Below are 24793 nucleotides of genomic sequence, written 5' to 3'. Positions count from 1 at the left end.
ATGGATTTTGGTGCACACTGCATTATTTTTGTAACTGTTTCTTAAAGGAAGTTGGTAGATTTGAAAAGTTCTATAGTCAGTAAGCAATTCAAACATTAATACCATCTTGAGGGATTGGTTTGGTTTCAGTGACTTGTATGCTACGCATATTGAACCCTGTCTTGTTTACTTAAAATATTTATTAGAAGTTTATCGTCTTGGGAAAACTTTATTAATTACCATTTTAAAGTTCACTAATGGTAAACACAGAATTTTTTTGTAATATACCTAATTACTTAAAAAATTTCAAGAGACCTTGAAGTATTTAAATACTAAGCTTCACAACATTGCCATGAACTACATCCTTTCCGCTGAAGGTTTATGGGAGACCTAGAAGTTTCTACCAAATTATATTCAAATAGATGAGTTTTGAGGGGTCAATAATGTGAATAAATCATCTGTATTGCTCTACATGACAACTGGGTAAGCTACCAGCTTTGGGGTTTAGCGGAGCTGTGGGAGGCTGCCATCACAGAATCAAGCTCTCTGCCTGATAATTAATTTACACTTAGAGCAGGCCACATCTCCCATTATGTACCAGGTGCCTTTGTTTGGTCTGGAGATGGTTCAGGGAGGAATGCATCACCTGGTGTTCTGTTGACTCATTCCCTGCCTCTGTCCAGATACAAGTAATTTTCAGTTCTTTACACAGTTAGCTACTGTAGCACATTGCTTTTCAGACTTTAATTGGTCATAATGCTTAAGATTTCAAGATTTCCATAAAGAGAAACTCGGTTTAGCATTGTCTTTGTAATATGCAAAAGTGGTGAAGTTTCTGGAGGTCTTGTAGTGTCTGTTCACTTGTATTAATATAGGTAGAGTAGACAGTTATAAAAAATTAATCTCAATAATTTCCCATCCACTATGGAATTATGTAAAACGAGGGACATAAATCTTAACAGATAACAGAGTGAGCATTGTTCTTGCAACAGAGGCAAACTCAATTTGAAACGTTTAATCAGTAAAAGTCTGAATGTCAAAAATTAATTAGATGAATCAGTTGATTTACTGATAATGATTATTAATAACAATTACTTTCCATGTCTATGTTCATTTTGTACTCAGTCATGTATATTCAGCTTTGCTGGTTCTAAAAGCTATTTCAGTAAGTGGATTTGAAACCTACAAGGAGAAGGGGGGGCAACTTTTCTGTAACAGTTTATTCTTATCGTGCTGCATGCAAAAGGGTTGGTTGTTTTTTGTTGGTTTTTTTTTGTTGGTTGGTTTACATCCTCACTATTTTTAAAACACCAATATATTAGAATTTGTCTAAAAGACACAGGCTAGTGATTTTGCAGAATAGGTCTAAGTGTCTTTTAAATACTTTATAAGTATTTCCAAAGTTTTTTTATTATTGTTTATCATTTGATTTTGTAAGTCTTTAGAATTTGGGGAAAAAATCTGTATACACAGGCAGAAAAAGGTATTCAGAATAACTATAAAGGGAAGCCTAATAGCTTTTCATGTAGGAATTTAATATCTCAGAAGCGTAATAGGATGCAAGCACAGCTGAAATAAAATTGTACATAGAGGTGCTAATATCTTCTAATTAGAACACATCATAGAACATTTTAGAGGCCACCGTGAAATCATTATGTAGTAGCCTGAAGAGCAGCACCTGTAAATGCATTATTTGTTTTGGTAGCAGACACCTGGATCTTGTATTTCTTCAGAATCACAGAATTGTAGTGGTTGGAAGGGACTGCGAGAGATCATCGGGTCCAACCCCCCTGCCAAAGCAGGTTCCCTAGAGCAAATTGCACAGGTAAACTGACTTGAGACAGACTTCAGCAGCCCGGTCCTACTTCTTTCTTAATTTTCTTTTCTTAAGGGGTGCCTTCCTGATAAGGTAGCATGCCAAGAGGAATCATTTTTTTAAAAAAACGTTGCATCTTTTCTTCTCCTTGAAGTGGGTAGTTAATCCCCAGCTCTTCTTTCTGGGAAATCACTCTTAGCTCACTGAACCCTATGGCAGATGTTAACTACAAATATTCCTCTGTATTTTGAATATTTATGTCCAAGTGCTGTCTGCGTTGATTCTGTGGAAGAAGGGAGGTACTGAGAGCCTTCCAAGAGTCCGACCACTGGGACTCAGCTAATTTGAAGATTAGAGGAAATTTATTGTAGGCATATCTACACACTTGATAGGGCCAGCTGCATTGTGATAGCATAGTTCTTGCCCTTATGAGAGTGGAAAGAGGAATTGCCAAATTAGTCTCATATTGTGACTGAGCACATTATCACAGATACAAAATGATAATGCTCGCTGGACAAATTGAAATGATATTTGAAACTGTAGCTGTCCTCTAAGTGCTTATTACCACCCTAGAGTTAGAGACCATTGTCCCCAGTATGCAGATTTTTGATTCTTCCAAGGCACAGACAAGGAGATCAAAGAGCTTAATGGAAACGACTTTTGTTGGCAGTTGTTACAGTAACCTGCTGGATATGGTGCTTGAGCTTTTACGAGTCTTTTTTAGTGTTTCCTGAAACACTGAAAAACAAACAAAAAACCACACCCATTTGCAATTCTAGTATTTTTCCCACTGAAGATTCTGGTGTATTACAAACTGATAGCTGCATCATTTAAATATTCTTAAGTTTTATAAATGGAGAAACTGGAAATGACCTAAGTTCCTTGCAGGTGTAAATGAGTGAAACTGTTAAAAACCAGCCATTTGCCTTGGCCAGTTAAAATGCACTGTGATTCTTGAGCTGTTTTTTACAGCCAATTTTGTATAACACAAGCTGACTTAACTACCTAATACCATCCAGATTTCACAGGTTATGCTGAATAAAATACCAGCTCTGGTGTCCCAAGTGGCAGAGAAGTATGCATTTTCCCCCTTCTGAAGGTTTTTCTAAGGAAATGTACTTTGTCTTTTGAAGATAAAATGTTTAAAAATAAAAGAAGCGTTTGTCTTCAGCAGTTAAGAAAGATAGCAACCACCTACAATCTGCGGGAACACTTACATAAGACGGGTACACTGTACAGCGGCTCCTTGCCAGCACTGGCACATTGCTTCTGCATGCCTGTCAGATAAATGGGAACTGAAGCCTTGCTTCCAGGGTTGGTGCATATTCTATTTTGATAACCTATTCTGAAGGTTAAGTAGGAAAATAATTTTGTTCTAGTTTTCACTTTACTACTCTTTCCCATTTTTCCTAATTCTGTGTAAAAATCCCCCAAACCTGAAAGCCTTTGGGACAGTTGGTAGAGCGGAGTAGTTTTATTTTAATTGCTACAAACTAAAGAGTATTACATTTTTCAAAATTTTGTAAATAGAAATGTTTTTCATACCAAACAGAATGATGGTTCATACAACTTAATCGACTTTCAGATGCCTTAATTTGAAGGGAGTGGAAACCCTGGAAGTAACACCTGACTGCTGTCTGTCAGATTGGCTTTGTAGGAAATGGTGCTTTCTCAGGTTGTGCAGAGTAGAATATTGAGACTTCCATTAACAGTCTGGATATTTCAAAGAAAGAAAGTATTTTTTCATGTACTTTTTTTTTTACTGTTGCATTTGAGCTTTAAGTTATTAATACACTTTTGTGTCTAGGCCTGCCTAAAGTCAATGGTTACATAGATAATGGTTACCATCTGTAAATGCAGATGACAAATATGAAATACTTCTTCAAGACTGAGGAGGGTTCAAATAAATGAGAAAGAGGAGGCAAATGTATTTTCTTTAACTGTAACGGTATCACAATTGTAATTGTATTATGGTATGGTACACTAAATTGTAAATCAGATAAGAGTTTCTCACATCTGCACATGATGTCTGGATAAAGCATTCATTGGTCAGGGCTTAATTTTAATCAAGGTAAACTAATGTTTTCTCCTCCTGTTTTTGTGTTTCAGTTGCTGATTGCCAAGCAGTTGTATTAGAAGTGTTAGAAGCATTAGAATGTAGTTTGGCTTTTGCTCTAGTGTTAGAAGACCACTTGGGAATATACCTGGACTTCTAACAGCCAAAAAGTGAAAGGTCTTACAACATCCTTACAGCAAAAGTTGAAGGAGGACCTTCTGCACCTAATGATGTGTTGTGACCTCACCCAGCTCTGTCGGTCAGTGCAGACAGCAGCTTGAGGAAACAATAGGAATAGCTTCCTGCGTCTGCTGTGGTACTTCAGGGGGCATTTGCTATTGCACACTACAGCCTCTTTTGGTTTTGCTTCATAGAGTCCTGTTGCTGTGAAATTCTGTACTGTTAAAGGATGGTATACCAATAAATAGTGGATGTTTAGGCTTAGTGTTTATTTAATTATTTTTTAAATTTACTTTTAGTGGTTAAAATGGTGCACATTTTTTACTAAGGTTTTTCCAAAGTTTTTAAGACAAGGAACCTGCAATATCTGAGGCTTTGCTTAACTTTCAAATTAAGGTTAGAGTTCTGAATTGGAGAACTTTGTTTTTAGAGGCTTCCTAGTAACCTAACCGAGTTTGGATATTGTATGAAACCATAGCAATAACTCAGATTTGAGATGCACAAACAGCAGTATCGTCCTGTGTTACAGCAGAACAGCAAGACACAGCAGTCATAGGTAGCAGCAGCAGAAGTTCTTTTCAAAGAGGGGGATGCAGAGGGAGAATTCTCGGTGAGGTTTCCTGAAGGTGGTGGAATTTCATTTTCAGAACTTACCAAGACAAGATACTGAGCAGCTGGTAGCCCTACTCTGGGGCAAGGGCTCATTAGGTGACGTCCAAAAGGGCCATTCTCACCTGATTCAGTCAGAGTCGAGCTGCTTTTTGTGTAAGTCACTTTGAGTTACAATGCAGTGCAATGAGGGATATCATTTGACGTGGGGTGTAATTCAGGCCTGCCTTGTGCTCAGTTGAATCAGGATAACTGAGCCACGTTTATACACAATCCTGGAAATAAAAGTAACGAATGGACATTTAAGCTAATTTATCTGCATGTTGTGGAAGTGATAAAAGTTTTATTGGCTGAACTTAAAGCAAGATATTTAGTTATCTGACATAGGGAATAGAGTCAAAAGCTAACATGCGGCATATAACAGATGTTAAACCTTTCATACAAGGTGTTTTATTAATTTTCATATGGATTTAAATTAATGAATACAGCTGATGTGGTTTGATCTCTTTGAAAAGTGACTCCAATGTGTAACTCATAGCCAATACACCGTGGATAAAATGCCACGATTACAAGCAGATAAGCAGCTAAATTTTCACTTAAATTCTGCTCTGAAGAAACTTGCTTGGTTAATAATGTACTTAATTTGTATGTGTGAGTGGGAGTTTGAGGAGAGTGTAATGTCAGTAAATCAAATGAGAGCTGGGTAAATTATTCTTCTAAAAGCTAAGAACAAAGAAAAAAATCTTGCATAACAGTAAGTTAATGTCTTCATTTAATGTGAAAGCACCAATGGGTAACTATGGAAAATAATGAAAAATATGTACTTAACCATCATAATTGTTCTACTGAAGTACATATCAAGCAGTACTGGTTATATTGCTTACTTTCAAATTGGTGCTTTCAGCAACAAGATTTTTACCCCTTTCTGTAGTGTAGACCATTGTTTTTGTCATCTTTAATTTTTTTAAATGTCACTTGATATATTCTGATTGTGGTCATTGAAACATGGATTGCATGTTAATGGCCTTTAAATGTACACCCCAACACATAGGTATTTATATTGTGCAGACCTAAAGTTTGAAGTTTAAGGCTGAGTATTGGCAGCAGTGGTGTTTCTGAAGAAAAATAACTATAACTAAACAATTTAACAATAGTGAGATGTTTCTCTGGCTTTATGTATCCTCGTGAATTTTCCTTATTGTGTATTGCTTATGTTTCCAAGAATCCATGGATGAACTTTTTTGAAGTCCATAGCGATTTTAATGAAGTTTTAAGGATTTGATAGAGTTCTGTGAGCTATGAAAAGCCTGTACCAGTAATCCATGCTTCTGTATTTTCTCACTGCCAACTAAGTACTACATGAATGATAGAAAGGAAATAAATAATAAATTAGGACTTATATTCCAGTCTGTAGGTTATTTTACAATGAGTGGCTAGTATGAAGTACAATTAATTTGAAAATTTTCATGGCAACAACCCTTCCTTGTTAGAGAGATTAAAGATTAACAAATCCTTATATGGCTCTTTGGTGGTATCAAGTCCTGAATTAATATCAAAGTTGATTATTAAACCTAAGGAAAATTGTGGAGTGTTTCAGAAAATTAAAAGTTGTCTGTATGTTATGTGTTAATTCAGCATTCCCTAATAAAAGCTAATGAAAAAAGAAATTTCACTGACAAATTGTCTGTGTCACGTGCTAGAAGGTAGTGCACGGGAGCTTCTGGACATCAGTGCTGAAAGTTAGCATTGTAGGTCTTCTGTAAAACTGGCAGAGAAACTGTCCTGCTTCTCAGAACCAAATGACTGTTAAATTGCATGTAAATACGTTGCTTAACTGCATTTTTGCAAACCTGTGCTCTATGTGGAAAAATTTTAGATAATTTATCATTTTAAAGTAGAATTTTGTGTGCAGAGGAATTGACCAGAAGCCAGCAGTAACATGTCTACATGATTTTTTTTTCTTCATTAGTTTTTATCAACTGTAGCGTGATTGAGACCACTTGCTCTCCCTGTGTCCAGCCAATTTTAACACAATGGATCACCTGGGGACAGCGGATGCCGAGGATGATTCTGGCTCCCTAACCCGGCTTGCTCCTAGCCCTCACAGCGAAGCAGTTGCACATGAGTTCAAGGAACTCTCCTTGCAGTCCAGTCAGTACTTACCTCCCCTCAACGAACGGAAGAATGGTGAGTGCAAAAGTGACTGTTCTCCTTTACTCTGGGGTGCTTAAATGTATGCAATGGGAATAACGCAGTTTGTTTGCTTTCTTCAAATAATATTATTGACTGCCTTCACTTGCTTTCCCAACCCACATTATGTAAAGTGCTACAGTGATTGCTTGCTATAAAATCTGTCCTGATCGGCTTCACCTGTCATGACCTTAAAACTCCAACTGGAGTACTTTGCTGAGGCATATAGAATAGAGAAGTTTATATTTTTAAATATTTTTTAAGCCACAGATAGTATATAAGAGACGTATTAATAGGATATTTTTGAAAGGAGTTGTGTTAATACCAGACAAAAAGGGAAAATTACCAAGAACAGATTTTTCTGCAAAAATAATAAAGAATTGAAGTTTCACGTTGTATCCTAGAAAGTTTAATTCACCACATAGTTTAAGATTGAACAATGAAAGAGAAATAAGATTTACATTTCGGGAATCTTTCCAATATCTGTTCTCATTGTTGATGTTGGCATGGCAACTTAGAAAAAAAGGCGTTTCCACTGTTGCAGTAGGCATCGGGAAGAATTACGTCTGAATCCAAATGTAGGCTCATTTTTATTGGGAAGAAGGCAGGGACCTTTTTTGTTGTTTGTTTTCTCAGACTAGTATCTTATAATAATGAAAATGTGTTTTGTAATATTTATAGTAAGTATTGGGAACGTCGAACATATGTAAATGCAGTATTTTGTTTATTAAATCAGTTTAGCTACAGTAAGTTATTAATGAATTCAGTTGTAATGGTACAAGCATTAGTTCATAAGAAGGACAGCTATCTGAATATCCCCACTTTAAAGCAGAAAAAATTGGGATATGTGTTAGTCGGCTGCATGTGTATCGAATAGCTAGGGACGGGTCCAAGTCATGCTATTCTCCATTTCAGAAAGACACGGAATGGTGTCTGTGATCAAGATGCCTCTGTTTATGCAAGTCCATGGTGCTTTGTGTGCGTACCCTCAGTACTCCAAGAAAGACGAATGTAACGAAGGGAAAATATGACGGGAGAGACTTAGGCTTAGCTTAAGTAAATGTGGAATGACTGCCACTTTGAATGCTTGAGCTTGTCTTTGACAGTTGTTTCTTTATTTTTGTCCGTGTATGAAGATCCTGAAATACAGAATACTGTGTTAACCAATATATTAATGAAGTATTTTAAACTAAGGGATCTGCAGCTAATTTATTAATATTTTGACTCTATATCCTTAAGAATTATTTTCTGTAAGAAAACAAATCTGTAACTTGGGAGACATTGCTTTTTGTTGTCTTATTATAGAATCATAGAATATCCCGAGTTGGAAGGGACCCATAAGGATCATCAAGTCCAACTCCTGGCACCGCACAGGTCTACCCAAAAGTTTAGACCATGTGACTAAGTGCACAGTCCAATTGCTTCTTAAATTCAGACAGGCTTGGTGCAGTGACTACTTCACTGGGGAGCCTGTTCTAGTGTGCGACCACACTCTTGGTGAAGAACCTCTTCCTGATGTGTAGCCTAAGTCTCCCCTGCCTCAGCTTAACACTGTTCCCGCGGGTCCTATCACTGGTGATAACGGAGGATAGGTCACCTGCCCCTCCACTCCCACTCATGACGAAGCTGTAGACTGTAATGAGGTCTCCCCTCAGCCTCCTCTTTTCCAGACTGAACAGGCCCAGTGACCTCAGCCGTTCCTCATACGTCTTCCCCTCTAGGCCCTTCACCATCTTTGTAGCCCTCCTCTGGACACTCTCCAACAGTTTAATGTCCTTTTTGTGCTGTGGTGCCCAGAACTGCACACAGTACTCGAGGTGAGGCTGGACCAGCGCAGAGTAGAGCGGGACAATCACCTCCCTCGACCGACTAGCAATGCCGTGCTTGATGCACCCCAGGATACGGTTGGCCCTCCTGGCTGCCAGGGCACACTGCTGGCTCATATTCAACTTGCTGTCAACCACAACCCCCAGATCCCTCTCTGCGGGGCTGCTCTCCAGCGTCTCATCGCCCAGTCTGTATGTATAGCCAGGGTTGCCCCGTCCCAGGTGCAGGACCCGGCACTTGCTTTTGTTAAACTTCATGTGGTTGGTGATCGCCCAGCTCTCCAATCTGTCCAGATCTCTCTGCAAGGCCTTTCCACCCTCATCTGAGTCCACAACTCCTCCAAGTTTGGTGTCGTCGGCAAATCTGCTCAGAACACCTTCTAGTCCTACATCCAAATCATTTATAAAAACATTGAAGAGGACTGGCCCTAAAATGGAGCCTTGAGGGTGACCATCCACCAGCCTGATGTGGCCCCATTTACCACAACCCTTTGAGCCCTGCCCATCAGCCAATTGCTCACCCATTGTATGATGTTTGTGTTAAGTTGTATGCTGGACATTTTGTCCAGTAGGATCCGATGGGAAACCATGTCAAAAGCTTTGCTGAAGTCCAAAAAGATCACATCAGCTGGTTTCCCTTGATCGACTAGATGGGTGATCTTATCATAAAAGGAAATCAAATTTGTTAGGCAGGACCTACTCCTCATGAACCCATGTTGGCTGGGACCAATGACTGCCTTGTCCCCCAGGTGCGCTTCAATAACTTAAAGGATCATCTTCTCCATAGTTTTACCAGGCACTGACGTGAGACTGACAGGCCTGTAATTGCTAGGGTCTTCTTTCTTACCCTTCTTGAAAACTGGCACAACATTTGCCAGCTTCCAGTCTACTGGGACCTCTCCAGATTCCCAAGATCGTTGAAAAATAATTGAGAGAGGTCCCGCGATGACGTCAGCCAGCTCTTTAAGCACCCTGGGATGAATCCCATCCAGATACATGGACTTGTATGGATCCAGGTGGAGCAGCAAATCCCACACACGTTCAGGGTCGGTTGGGAGTTTGTCATTCCCACCGTCATGGTCCTCCAGTTCAGGGCACCCTGGGTCCCGAAGTCAATCATCAGTGACAGAGGTGAAGAAGGCATTAAACGTCTCTGCTTTGCCTATGTCATTGTCTGTGAGGAGACCTTCCCCATCAAGTAGCGGACCTATGTTTTCTTTGGTTCTCCTTTTTCTGTTCACATATCTAAAAAAAAAAACACCTTTTTTATTGTCTCCCACAGACATGGCCAGCTTCAACTCTAGTTGGGCTTTGGCCACACAAATTTTCTCCCTGCAAATACGAACAGCATCCCTATATTCCTTCCTCGTCGCCTGACCCTCCTTCCAGCAGCCGTACACTTTCTTTTTTGCCTAAGCTCCAGTAGAAGATCCCTGGTCAGCCAGGCCGGCCTTCTGCCCCGCTTGCCTGACTTCCGATATTTTGGAATCGCCTGATCTTGTGCTTTTAGGAGGCAGTGCTTAAAGACTGACCAGCACTGATGGACGCCAATGCCTTCAAAAGCAGTTTCCCAGGGGATCTTGCTGACTAGTTCCCTGAGCAGCCTGAAGTCTGCTTTCCCCATATCCAGGGCTGAAGTTTTGTTGACAGTTTTCCTTCTGTCACCATAAATTCTAAACTCAACCAGTTCATGGTCACTATGACTGAGACGGCCGCCAATTGCCACGTCTCCCACAAGACCCTCTCTGTTCTCCAGCAACAGATCTAGGAGGGCACCTTTCCTAGTTGGCTCCCTTAGCACCTGCATCAAGAAGTTATCATCTAGGTGCTTTATGAACCTCCTGGACTTGGTTGTGTCAGCCATGTTGTGATCCCAGTTTTGATGTCTGGCAAGTTGAAATCCCCCATAAGGACAAGGGGAGTCGATCTTGAGGCATCTCTTAGTTCTGCAAAGAATAATTCATCAGCGTTGTTGTCCTGGCCAGGTGGTCTGTAATAGACTCCCACAACGACATCCCCTTTATTTGTTCGTCCCTTAATCCTTACCCAGAGGCTCTCAACTTTGCCATCGCTGACTTGAAGTTCCACACGGTCCAGCCCATGCTTCAAATACATCGCCACCCCGCCACCTCACCTACCCTGCCTGTCCCTCCTGAAGAGCCTGTAACCATCTATTGCAACACACCAGCCACAGGACTCATCCTACCAGGTTTCGCTTATGCCGATGATGTCGTAGCTGTGGGACTGGGCCAAGACTTCCAGCTCATCCATTTTATTCCTCATAATGCGTGCGTTTGTGTAGAAGCACTTCAAATGTGCCTCCCTACACGCAGCACCTTGTGTAGCCGACCAAAGGACCTCACTAGTACACAGTCCCTCTGATTCTAGCGCACCATCTCTTAGCTCATCACCGGCGTGCCTGGTTTTATCCCCTTCCCCCTTCGACTCAAGTTTAAAGCCCTATCTAGTTTAAAGCCCTTATTATTTGATGTCCAACTGATAACCTGTTTTCCTGTACCAAAAGCTCACAAGATAGCTCACAACCTTTTACCATTTTGTCAAGGAAGCACCACAAATACATATTTAAAGAAAGCTATTCCATAATGAGACTAAACATGCCAACACTTAACTCATAAACCTCATGAAGAAGAGAATGTAGTGGGTTTATGCATTCCCTGTGTGTAATTATACCCCTGGGAAATTTGTTTAGTTTTTTAAATTGCCTGTAAAATTGAAATGGATGACTCAGGTGTGTATGTTGACTCTGAAGTCAAACCTTGCATTTTCTGAAGGCTAGTAATACAAGATTCCACTAAATTTAAAAGCAAAAACGCCTTCTAAGATTGTTAGCTTCTAAATTTCTTTAATGAGCAACCTTGCTACGAGTGTGTTAATTATATATTTACCCTGTTCACTTAATTTCATTCTTCTGTTACTTTTCTGCTTTTAGGAATACAAATAAATTGTCAAACAAGCAGTAAAACGAGGTGTGCAGCATCAAATCCTAAACTTAACCATGTTTGTTGTTGAGTATTTAATTTTTAGTTCTTCCATATCAGACAGTTGTTTCTTTTCTCTCTTTCATGAATTAGTGAAATAATTTATAGGTAGGTTTTGCGTTGTCTTCAAATACAAGCTGCTAATTGTTTATTTTCCAAAGAAATGGCAGCAGCAAGAGATTCTAATGCTTGGCTTGTGGAAATAAGAGCAGAGATTTTCATAAATAAAGTGTAGGGGGGGGAGGATGAAGATTTTGAGAAGCTGCCTTTCATTCCTCTGTGCCAGTTGACTTAAGAACAGTTAGCCATCATTATTTATCACAATTCTTCTTATTACTTAGGATCCTTTTGGGCATTTGTCTGGAGTAAGTATCAGGCCACCCACAAAGATTTTAATGTCCTCTCTGACAAAGTTTAATTGTAGAAAGTTCACGTAATGGGCCATGGTCTCACATGGTCTTTTTTATTGTCTCCCACAGACATGGCCAGCTTCAACTCTAGTTGGGCTTTGGCCACACAAATTTTCTCCCTACAAATGCGAACAGCATCCCTATATTCCTTCCTCGTCGCCTGACCCTCCTTCCAGCAGCCGTACACTTTCTTTTTTGCCTAAGCTCCAGTAGAAGATCCCTGGTCAGCCAGGCCGGCCTTCTGCTCACTTAGTCTTTTTAGAAGACTCACTTAGTCTTTTTAGAAGACTAAGTCATCTGCTTCAGAATTGTTTTCAAGACAGTTGTAAGCATAAGCTTATTGATTTTTAAAAAAGAAAAAGCTCAAGAAATAGAACTGCAGAAGAGACAGAATTCATAGTGTTGGAGCATGTTTTTTGGAGGAATACAGTCTGGTAGACGCAATAAACAAGTGTTTGATGGGCACCAGTGCAATTTCCTATCCTTTTCAGTTGTATGGATCTTTCTAATACTGTTTAAGCATCCTGCCACAGAGAATACTCTTTCAGTAAATTCTGAAGTGTACTTAGAGGAGCATCCCAGTACTTTCCCTGTCCTTATGGGGAAGAGTTGACTATATCTGACTTTATACTGATAGATATTTCTTCCAGAAACACAATTTTGTGTTCAGATTATTTTCTTAAAAGAACAGTCAGAGTTGTGGGCACTGTGATCCTCCAGAGCACCCAAACTGTTGCTCACCTGTAATTTCAAATTTAGTCATTTTGGTTCACAGGAGAATTCAGACTAAAATTTGGTAGAAATGGTGAAAGTCAAGAGAAAAATCATAGAAGTAAAATGTGAATTTGATGTATTCATACTAAAAGTAGCTTCAATACTTACTATCTGTTTGGACAAGAAGAAAATCCAAAATTGGATTTCTTCTGGAGTATTTTAACATGTCAGTATTTTATAAAGTCTGTAAATATATGAGACTTCAGTACACAAAAACACAACGGCATTCAATAGAAAAAATATGGAATATATAAGTTTTTTGTTGTTGTTGAATAATTTTATGCAGGAAGCATTATAATTACTGTGAGCTTCGGTAGTCATCCTTTAAACTTTGTTTACTTGAGGGAGACTTTTGGCAGTAGTCCAGTAGAAGGCTGAATTATTCTAGTATTGTTCTGCATAGTGTTAAGCTGACTTTCCCAAGTCAGTACAGAAACTGCATTTCAGGCTTTGTCATTGACACTACAGGTGTGTGAGGTTTATGGTTTGGTTTGGTTTTACATGGAGGCGGTTACAGCAGGGTAACAGAAACATGCAATGAAATTGCAGGCACATGCCTGGTGAGTTTGAGATGATACTACTTCATTCTTTTTTTTTTACAGTTTACTTCCCTTCCCCTGCCCAGTCTGTCTCCAGCAATCAGTCATAGAGCAAAACTTGCATTATGGTTCAGGTGAGCATAGCTCAATATTTTTTGGTTCAAAATCTCACGGTGCAGATTAACCTCCACTGGAACTGTTGTCCTTTGAGTTGACAAAGAAACATTTACGTGCTCTGCCAGCTCTGTTGAAGAGGTTGTAACTTCCAGTAGAGGACCAATGACAAGCAGTTGGAGGGAAAGAGAATCTTAAGCTTCTCCAGCCATTTACTAAATGCAGGAGTTTACTCCCTGAATAAAGACAAAAGGGTAAATTCTTCAGGGAGTGTGAGGGAGAGAAAAGAGCAGCAAAATATTCTTGTCCTCTCAAATGTAATTCATTCCATTACAAAAAGACTCTGAAAGAGAAATATTAACTGATTAACGTTTCATATTCTAATTGTAAGGCAAGTAATAGGAGTTTTCAAGTTGATTTGCTAGATGAAAGTTTTATTGCAGGGCTGAAATACTTTAACGGAGTCATCACTAAAGCCAACATTTAATTTTGGGGGATTAGAACAATAAACTGTTTATAAAACATTGTATGTGTTGATCTGTAATAACTCAGTGTATGTGTTTGTGTGTAATAACAAAGAATCACCTTTCTAGGATGTTACATGGTGGTCTTCTAGACTGTCACAATTTTAAAGTTTCCCTTTTAATTTGACCAACTTTTTTCAGGTTGACAGCTGTGGGGAATACTGAATTGCTGATTAAATTTGAGTTTCTCATTAGTCTGCATCTATTTCTGGATAATTAGTCAATACACACAACACATTGATTGTGTAAACTTGTACTCAGTTGATTGCAGTGAATTATCATGATAGCCTGTTCTCTGGAAGCCAGTTCATGTTCAACTTGTTAGAAAGCAGCAAAAGTTATCTTTTCAGTGCTTCTGATTTTCATCCCTGGTGATTGGACACTGAAGATATACCTGTAATTCTGGCAGTCTTAACAGCAGCCACTGGCATATAGTCCATGGCTGTGGCGTAGCAGTTGGACTGCTCACGTAAATGGAGATTGGGAAGCAGAGTGCCGTAGTCTTAAGAGGCTCCTGGTTTGCATTCCTGCCTGCAGGATACTTGACTGTGTACAGTTCACCTGTGCTTGAAGCTGGAAGGACTCATCTGTGTCAGGCTGCTATGTCCTTAGGAAGGCCAGCAGCTGGGGGAGGAGAAAAGTGACACAGATGAGGCTCTTTGGGAGCGAGAGGAAGAAAAATGATGACTAGGTGTTGTGTAGCTGGACTGCAGTGGAGGAAGAATGACAAAAGTGGCAGGCAGCATGGCACAGCTGAAGTACTAGTCAGAACAATGTGCTGCCCACGTACTGTACCGCACTTTCACAAGCTTCTGTCTGAGAGCCAGGAGGTGGCAAGGGAGGGAAGAACAGGTTGTCTGCTGCTGACAGCAGGAGGGTGGATGGGGATGGTGCTGCATGCAGCCTTCCAAACTGCTGTTCCAGAGCCAAAGGGTGGGAAGGGATCGCACATGCGGATGCCATCAAAGAAAAGCAGTACTGCCAGAGCAAAGCCTTCTGCATGCTGAATTAGTACTTTCCCAGCACTAGTGAGCATGCCATTTGGGCTGGGAGAGGTAGGTGTGAAGGTCTTACTGTCAGGAGCTGTGCAATCAGAGTTGTTTGAAGGTTACCAGCAGAGTCAAAAGTTTCTAGCTTCTGCCTTCAATAGCAAACTCTCTTGGCTTTCCAGTGGCTTCGTAACCTATCCCATTGTGCCAGAATTGCCTTCATGTGACAATGGCTACTGGTTTCTGAAAGAGAGACAGTAAATTACTTCTGTGCAGTCATTATCTGCAGATGAGTGCTCGGTTATGTTCTTGTAAAATGGGTAATTGGTTGGATCCTATACAGGCCATTGACTGTCCTTTACCCCTTTATCCGCCCACTTCAGCTCTTGGTCTTGGCTGTAAACAGATTGTGTGTGTGCACATGCTCTGTCCTTTGCATTGTGTGGCAAAAGAGTTCTGCCCCGTGTTGCTCGTGGGTGTCTGCTTCTCGGAGTAGCTACATACAAGGTTGCATTCGGTTCTGTGTCGAATTGTCCAGTTTGTGCTGGAGGAGGGTAGAAGAAATTGTGATGTGTCTACCGTGGCTGTCTGCTAGATCTTGTGCATTAATCTTTAATGGCCAGCAGCTAATGTTTTACAGGAGAATTGAGCTAATTGAGAAGAGATAAGAATGTTGGATGGTTTGTCAGGAAAAAAACCTTGAGGGACATCGAACATCTTTACGTAAAAGGCAAGACTGGAAAAATCCCTATTAAAAGAAATTAGTCTTATGAAATTAGTGCCTTAGGCTGCATAAGAACAAGAGCATTCAGGAACCAAGACCTTAAGGTATTGAGTCAGATGAGAATGACAGCTTCCTATAGGCCACTATAGCTCCTATAGGAATTGGGGGAACCGTAGTGAATTACTGTGAAGATAATAAAAATAAAAAATCCAAGTGGTGTGTATTGCGTAGTCCTAAAAGATCCGTGGAGCCAGCTCCGATACAGACAGTTCTCAAAATAACTAAATGAAATCTATATTGCACTTAACCTAATGATATTGTTCAGATAAACTTGATGCACCAGGGGAAATTTTCTGGCATCTAAAAGAGTTGTGGGCATACTGTTTTTCCTGTTATCTCTTATCTTTCACTCCCTCATTAAGTAGCACTGGTATCATACGTTCTTGGCATAGCTTTATGGCTTCTGAACAAATTCTTAATCCTCTCTGCACTTAATAGATTTCAACCTGCAAATTTGATGCTAGGGAATCAGGTCAAATTTGGGATATTCTCCTTGTGTTCATCTACGTCAGTTTTTCCCCCTTTAAGTTCTCTGATTAGGCATGTTTTTTTCTCTCCTAATGGTACAGAGTAGGCTACTGTGCATAGAAGTTACTTTCTGGAGACAGTTTGGAGAGACAAAAGCAGAGAAAAATGGATAGTGGGAACAACAAATGGAAAACTTAGTTCTGATTAAAGTAATAGAGTGGCACAGAAAATAATTGGAAATGTCACCTTAAATTTAAAGTTCCACAGTCACTAAGCTGTAAGCAATGAGATCTGGAAAACAGCATACAGATGTGATTAACGGCAAAGCCCTCCTGCAAAGAAAGTCAACAACAACAAAAAAATGAAGTGTATTGTAAAAAGACAAACCTAGATAAAGAAGTATACAATTTATGAAAGTACACTCTAGAGGTGTATATATGTAATACCGTAGGTTGTGTGTGCATACGTGTATACTTCTGTATATAGTATGTACCATATAGATGTATAGAGTAAGTTATAAATGAAGAATGGTTGCCCAGGGAGGTTGTAGGATCCGTGAAAACCCAAGTGGGCACAGATCTGAGAAACCTGTTTCAGCTGACCCTGCTAGAACAGGGAGGTTGGATTAGATGATCTCAAGATCTCAGCTGTTCTGTGATTTCTCTCTCCTTTAAGTTTTAATAGTCCACGGAACATCCAGTGCAAATATTCTACTAAAGAATCCGTTGTAAGAACACACGATGTTTTAATTAATATGTGTTCGTATGTTTGTTTGTTTTTTTTTTAAGGCATGGTGTCAGCAAAAAGAACAAATGACTTCGTGAGGATTCTTTTGCCTCCCCCCTCCCCCCATAAAATTTGAATGTTGTCTCATCTGTTATAAGATGAGAGAGCAAAATGAGTAGGTACTGATTTCCCAGTAAGTCTGTCTTTGTCATTGGTACTGCCAATTCCCACAATCCTAGCATTCCCAGGGCATCAGTCAGTGTCTACAAGGAACAATTTTCAAATATTAAAGCATGTGAAAAGACATACAGGCCAAAACTCAGAGCTCTCTAGGGACTGTGACCTCTTAAATGGAATATATTCTGACATTTTCACAGGCTACATGAAAGAATTCCAGCAGGGTCATTCCATTTGGTAAACTTCTAAACAAACATTCTGTCATTTTAGCTTGATTTATAGATTTTTATTTTAATTGTCTGCTTATTGTGAAGAGATTAAGATGGGAGACATGACCTGTGACTGACTCAATTTAAGGCATCTGGTATATATGAAAAAAATCCTGTTAGAGGGCTTGGCATTTGACTGATTACAGGAGATATGGAAAGTATGCTTTCTTTTAAAGAGATCTCTTGATCAAACTGACTTATTCTGACTTTTTTTTCCCTGAAAAAATTCCTTGTGGATAACTACTTGCATAGCTAGAAATGAATGTTAATTTTAAATTCCACTGTATAATTTTTTTAAATTGCTAGAACTAAATCCTAGCTGCCTATGTTATCATTGAAATGTTAGCTTGTGATACAGCCACTACAAGATGGTAAGGTGGTGCAAACAAACGGGTACGTGATGTGCAGAATTTATTATGTGAGCCCTTAGCAAATCATAGATGGCATGGTGGGTGACCGAATACTGGCCTTAAAAAGTTATGTTACGTATAATATACTTTTAACAGCATATAAATTTATATACCTATATAAAAGTATATATGTGCAGTTAAAACTGCATATAAATAGTATTTATCTAAAAATAGTTTTTGTGTGTTTTTGTGTGTTTTTTACATATATACTTTTATATATGTATTTATCTAGATGCATATACATGGGTGCAAAATGGTGGGGAATCTTTCATTTAGACAGTGAACATTGACAACGTTAATTTTTTTTTTGTCCACTTCAAAATCTCATGGTAGTGAAACAGCTTAAATGCCTACTTCTCCTCTTATTTATTTATTTATTTGTCTAGAGTTTAAATTCATCTGTATCGGGTTTTCCATGTGATTGCAGAGCAATGAATTCCATACGATGTGACGACTTGGAATGTACTTTTAAAGCAGTTGTTGCTTAGTTATTTGTTTAACGAGGTTAAAGTTGCACACTGCTAGTGCTTGGCTCACCAGGCCACTGATGCATAAAAAGGTACCAGGGCTATGCCGAGTGGCAGGCAGGCAGGCACTGTGGGGAGCCTGGTGTAGCTGCATTGTTTCCTCCTGTACCTTGTGATTTTGGAGAACCTCAAGCAGGCAATTCCTCTTTCTAAATAGTGCTTTTTCTATAGGCTGAAGGTTGGCAGAGCACTTGAAAGTCTGTGGTGCAGGAGGATGGGAAGAAACAATACCACTTTGCTTAGATTAAAAGCAAACAAGCGTGTATGAAAACACTATGCAATACATTGTTATTAAATTAGATGTTGCTTGGTTTTTGTTTAACTGACAGAGACGTTCCATTCTGAAGCCTTTATTGTTCATTTCACCCACTTATATGCAATATATACAACTTAAATTGAAATTAAAAGGAGAGGTACTTCTACCCTCTGAATGTAACGCAAATTCCAAGAGGTGTATTCTATATCAAAACAAAAAGCACCTCATGTATCTTTTACTTCAGCTTCCATTTTTGATCCACTGATGTTATTTGTACCCCAGTTTAAACCTGCAATTGATAGATACAGTACACATGGCTTACGATTCTCTTTTAGCTGTAAGAGATGGTTGTGTTCTGGTGGTTGATAGAAACTGGTGTTTTAGCCACAGTTTTGTTTCTAGCTTGTTATGTTTTTTGTATGATCCTCAGCGCGATCCAGCTATTTGTACTGCTGAAAATATTTCTTTGGAAACAGGTACGTGTTTAGATCAGAGAGGTTATACACCCAACGTTTACTTTGGAAATGAGTAGTTCTCTTTCAGATATTACAGAACATTCTGTATTTAAGTACAGTCAGCAGCAGAAGGATGAGGTGAAAATTTAGCTATTTGAAAAAGGGTTTTGGCTATTGAAATGTCAGTACAGAAGAAAATCTGTGTTAGTACTCATTTAGCTTGAAGCTACCTTACAGCTGTTACTGAAATCTGAGGATGGTCATTTGAAATGACACTTAAAAACAGTTGATAGTTTCACAAAAAGTGGAGGTCCCCAATCTTACCTTCTTTTCCACTCCTTATTTGTTCAGTGCATTTCTTTTATTGGCTCCTGTGTACATCCAGTTACAGGATTAACCAATGCAACTGCTTAATGGCATAATTTCCTAGCAAGAAAATGAATGTGTTTTTGGTTTTGTTTTTTGGCAGGCCAACTATTTGAATTGGGTTACTGTGAGATTAGACCAGAGCCAGTACAAAGGAGGCGAGATGATTGTGTAGTTAGAGCTGGGAGTGGAACACGGACAGAGAGCAGGGAGAAGGAGAAATGGAGAGAAGTTGGAAACATCTCCTTTGGCAGTGGCAAAGGTGTAATTTGGCTTTAGAATGAAACTACAATTTTGCATTATTCTTAAATGCTGGGTTGCCACTTGCATATAGAAACCAATAAATATTGCAAGTAGTAGTCACTTTAGGAGATGAGTGTAATGAAGAAATTTTAAAAAATAAAAAATTCCATCTGCAATGATTTAAAAATCAAAATGGGAAATGGAGTATCATAGAGCACTAACAGTTTGTGGTATGTCCATCCTGCAGACGAGCGGTAGGTTGTTTTTGGGACGTAATCCACTGGTCCTATATGAGTCTTTAGCTCTTTCGTACTCAAGAAGTTGGATATTGTCCTAAGTTATAATACAATAATACAAAATAATAAGGTTGAGATGGACCTGTGGAAATCATCTAATTAGATTCTCTAATGTACATGAACACAAATCAACTTGATGCAAATTAAAACAGTGGTTTTTTTACTTAAAATACAGCATGTACAGGGAATAGTAGTAGTTCTTCCAAGCAAAACTGCTTCGCTTTTTTTAATGTTATTGCTCATATGAGATTCCCTGAGATACAAAGGTATCATGAAGTGTCTAGTTACCTTTTTCCTTCCAGTCATTCTTTCCCCTTCACTCTTTTCTATTGTTAGCAGATTATTCTTCTTTTGCCACTTTAACGTTTGTTCCCTAGTCTGCTCAAGCTTTCACAGTTTCTATTGTGCTGTATAAAATACAACACATAAGATGTGTATCCACGTAAGGTGTTTTTCAGAAATAATCTGTGTCTTTGCACTGTGTTGTACCATGGAGATCCAGCCTGTGAATCTTTTTTATTTTATTTACTCAGATTTCTTACTTACTTAGCCTCAAGGTTTCTCTATCGCTCTGTAAGCCAGGAATTTTCTGCACTAAACCCCTGCCACTTGCAAACACACAAGAAAAAAATGGTCTAGCTTCATTTTGATGTCTGCCCCTGCACTGATCTGTACAACTATAAAAATGACTTGCATCTGTACCTGATCTGGGGTTAAGACTATAGCCATAGGAATAGATTTTTTAAATGTATTGCTACTGTGTGAATCTGCAGTCTACTGATATGTCCTCCAAAATGTCTTTCTCTGCAGTTGTGCAGGTTGAGTCTTTCTAATAGAATGAATGGGAAACCTCTATCACCTTCATCACTTCTTAAATGTTCTTTGGTATATAGTAGGACTAAATGACATTTGGCAATTTTAAACAGATATATAGCATTTCATTTGGTAGTTGTGTTATTCAGTGAGTATGTAATAAAACAGCCTAATTATGTTTCCTTTTTGTAACTTTTCATTGGTAAGACTCGTAAGTCTGTTTTGTAAGAAACAGGTGATGTTGGAAAATAAACACTGACGTTACAAAGAGATAGTGGGTGAATCCTCCATTCTCTGAACTCTGAAATTTACTAGGATTTCAACAAAAGTATTATTATCAAGTGGCACAGTCCTATATATATATTTATTTTTAATGTGACCAACCTCTTTCAGATAGAACTTTTTTAAATTTGTGGATTCAGTTCATTTGTTCTGCTTATTTTTTTCCTCTGCTGTTTGAGGAGGTTCGTGTCCTATACAAGATAACCCTCCTGAAATCTTTAGCAGCTGTGGTATCGATACTTCTTGCTTAACAGATTCTACCGCAAAGTCTTGAGGTGAGAGGTACTCTCTTAAAATTGCAGAAGACACTTAAATAGTTCTTCAAATGCTGTTCAACTTGGAAAATTCAGTTTAAAAAAAAAAAAAAGATTTAACATTTCTGTCAAACTGTAGGTTAGATTATATTGTTTCTTTTCTCAAGAGCAGTGTGACTCACTCCTCTCAGGTAGCATGGTATTACTAAAAATAACAAAACATACTTGTGGTAGAGAAGCAGAAGGACTCCACTTCTGCTTGTGAAGTCTGTACTTTGCCATTGAATAAAATTTTGAATGCTGGAGTAAAGTGCCATTCAATATGAATAAAAATGGCAGGGAAGGGCTTAAATTAAGACATTTGTTTATCAGCTCAACTGTTTTCCAAGTCAGGTTCCAATGGATCTGTGTCCAGCTTTACTTGCAGTAGTAGGGTCTTTCCTTTATTAACCTAATGCGAGAGAGACATTTTTCAGGTACTGGGCTTGGCTGATAGCACTGTGGAATATCCTGCTCTTAAGGAAATCTTTTAGTTTTTGATTGGATGAAAAGTGATTGTCCTTTAATATTTTTTAAAATTCAGTTTGTACTCAACTATTACTGAGGGCTAGCTTTTTTTTTCCCCAAGGCCAAAAAAAAAAAAACCACAGTACTTATTTGCATTCTAGAAAGAAACCTTTAGATTAACTAGACAGTTATATTCACAGCAGCAAAATTGCAACAGATTTAATTTAAATATTACAATTTCATTAAAATGTGTATAAACACAGAAGTGCTGTGAACAATCTTTAAAATATGCCTAAAGATTTAAGTCCTAAATGTAGAATTCAAAGAAAATCTGCACAGATACTACACTTTTTAACTACTGGATGTTAAGATACTTTTGTTTCAATTTTTCTCAGTTTGTAATTTTCAGTATTGGAAAATGACAAACTCATTGTTAATGCAACACTAAGAAAAGATGCGACTGGCAATCTAGTGTAATAATACAAATTGCGTGGAATGTGAAAGATGGCACTTTAACTCCCATACTTCTGTTGCTTTGAAGAGTAACTATGAATAAAGCCGTTAGCTGTTGAATATTTTCCTTTGAAACCAGTATTTCATGTGCCTGAGAAAGGCATTTATTTGCCTTTGCCTCATGGTCATCTTACTCACCATGCCATTGCCAGCCATTTGTGAGCAGCTTTCTTGAATCTTTTTCCTGCACTCACTTTTACATGTAGTATTTTCTTTCCTTTTGCCCACAAAGCAAATTTCCACTAAAATTTCGTATTGAAACCAACTTACATGTTGAGAATCCACTACAAGAATTTGAAAAGAAAAAAGTGACCAAAACCTGAACCCTAATTTTTTTATTTTGCTTGGAATTTATTTTCTGGATATGTGGAGTTTCTCAACAGTAGTTTTGTTTCTTATGCTTAATATTTGGCTGGAGGCAGTGAGGAAGTTCATTTGATTTATGATGAGTTCTTCTGTGGTAATTTTTCTTCTTGTGTTTGAGAAAAATCACTGCAAAAGTAGATGTATGGGAATTGCCTATAATTAGTCTTTAAGCAAACTGTAATTTAAGCTGATAAATTTTAAATACGCAATGTGCAAACAACAAATCTTTAGGCTGGGAAAGCTGCCTCAAATCATTTATGCTGCAGGAATTTTTCTTTTGCCTGTAAGCTTACACCTCCTTCCCATCTGCAGATGGGAGCAGTTCTGGCATTCCTCCTCCCAGCAGCAGGAAGACAGTGGAAGAGAGACTTTCCAGTGGTGCTACTTGTTGTGCAGCCCCACCACAAGTGCCTGGGAGTTCACTGTTCAGGCGAAGAACCTTTGCACTCCTTTGTGTTGAATGATGCTAGTCTTGCAGAAAGATCCGAAGAGGCAAAATGATTTTTCTCTAGTCTCCAGTTCTGAGTCAGGAGTATGTTGTTGCATGTAGATCTGTTCAAATCTGATGCCGTAAGAGTGAAACGTGTTTTCTGAGTGGAGATGGCCTTCATAATTTCATGCTGAAAGATTTAAAATATAAAGTAGGGGTATGGAAAGTCTGTTTAATGATGTTTTCAGGCCAAAGGGAAGGGAAAATGCATCTGCTGTAGTTAATTTTGACATACTGTGACTATTTAAAATGATATATAGTTTATTTGCTCTAGGTAAGTGAAATGTGAGTTAGTCTTCTAGTCTTCTGTTCCTGTACGGCTCGTGCCAGGTAATTTGAGGGAGATCCCTTTCTCCAAACCTTCCTGATTGACATTGAAATTGATGACTCGTGTGAGATGAATGTAAAATGCTGGAGAGAATGGCAGATCAGAAGCTGTGCAAGGTAATATTCCTAAAACTGCTGGGAACAATAAGAAGTGTAACTGTAATACAGAAAGGAAAATAATAAAATACTTGTTTTTTCAATATGTACAGAAAGGAATAGAATCTCTCTTAGATTGCAAGGAAGCACATGGGAATCATGAATGGCTTTTCCCACTTAGGTCTGCTAGATAAATCTCTGAAACAAAGCCGGGGGTAGCAGGGAGGAGGTTCCTCAACGTAATTTTTTCAAATACTAATAGGCAGCTTTGTTTACTGATGAAACTTAATAAGTAATGAATGTGCCAGTCAGGCAAAGATCAAGTATTTCTGCTGCCTGCAACAGTGTGCAGAGAAGCGGGGGAAGGGAGAGAGTCCTCAGCATTAGTTTGTCTTAGGTATCAGCGAATGCTGCTCCTTCAGCAACTGCTGGATTTATTTTTAACTGCTTGACTCATTCTTTGTCAGATGATTGACCATCAAGCTGCGTATTGAAACACGAATGTGCAGAGGAAGCAAACATAAGTAAAGGAAAAGGGGGAGTGGTTGTCTGGGAAGAGAGGTGGGGATTTGGGAGTTGTGCTTCACATGCTCTGTGCCTGGTGTCTGAGGGAGTTACAGGCTCCAAAGCAGACTGAGCGTATTGCAGGTCAACCACGAAAGTGAAGGATGATGGCTGCTTTCGCCTGTGTGAAGATGCAATTGCTCATTTGTTAGGAGAAAGAAACTGGAAGCAGCGTTTGGGGCAGCAGTGTACTGCTTGGTGACTTATTAGTATTTTTTCCTATGCTGGATGTTGCCATTCTAAAGGATTCTCATCATGATTGATAGCTCCAAGAAGCAGCAACAGGGCTTTTCCGAGATTTTACCTGCAGGAGATGTTAAGCCATTGAAGGAGAAGGAATGCCTGGAGGTGAACAGCCAGAAAAGTCTCAAGGAAGGTTAGTCACTTGCTGCTTGGGGACGGGAAATGCAGAAGTACTGTGCATATTCAGTTCAAGTATTTGCGGTGTCATACTGTATGTCAAGAAGTATTTTTGTTCATCAAATTAGGTATTGTTTACCCTCTAAAAGCTAAATTTAGAAATTACCTGAGACTGTTAAAATAATGATGGTAATAGCTTGATAGAAATTGTATGAAGAAAAATGAGTGATTACTCTCTT

At 38.8% G+C, this 24793-nt stretch overlaps 1 protein-coding gene across 13 annotated transcripts in view; it reads left to right on the top strand.

Moving 5' to 3' along the window:
• MRTFB (myocardin related transcription factor B) overlaps positions 1 to 24793 on the top strand; it is a 90624-nt gene that overhangs the window by 15533 nt on the left and 50298 nt on the right. For 11 of the 13 annotated variants that reach the window (XM_035548681.1, XM_035548676.1, XM_035548677.1 and 8 more), the window contains one exon: positions 6610 to 6827. In XM_035548681.1, the coding sequence (XP_035404574.1) occupies positions 6674 to 6827 (154 nt within the window). In that variant the 5' untranslated portion in view covers positions 6610 to 6673. Of the gene's footprint in view, positions 1 to 6609; positions 6828 to 23999; positions 24571 to 24793 lie in introns of those variants that run through there. The other 2 variants (XM_035548683.2, XM_035548682.2) reach the window with 2 other exon arrangements.

Source organism: Cygnus atratus, chromosome 15 (assembly GCF_013377495.2).
Source record: "Cygnus atratus isolate AKBS03 ecotype Queensland, Australia chromosome 15, CAtr_DNAZoo_HiC_assembly, whole genome shotgun sequence".
Taxonomy (NCBI): Eukaryota; Metazoa; Chordata; class Aves; order Anseriformes; family Anatidae; genus Cygnus; species Cygnus atratus.
The sequence above is the reverse complement of the archived record's forward strand: the minus strand, read 5'-3'. Positions and strand labels throughout refer to the sequence as shown.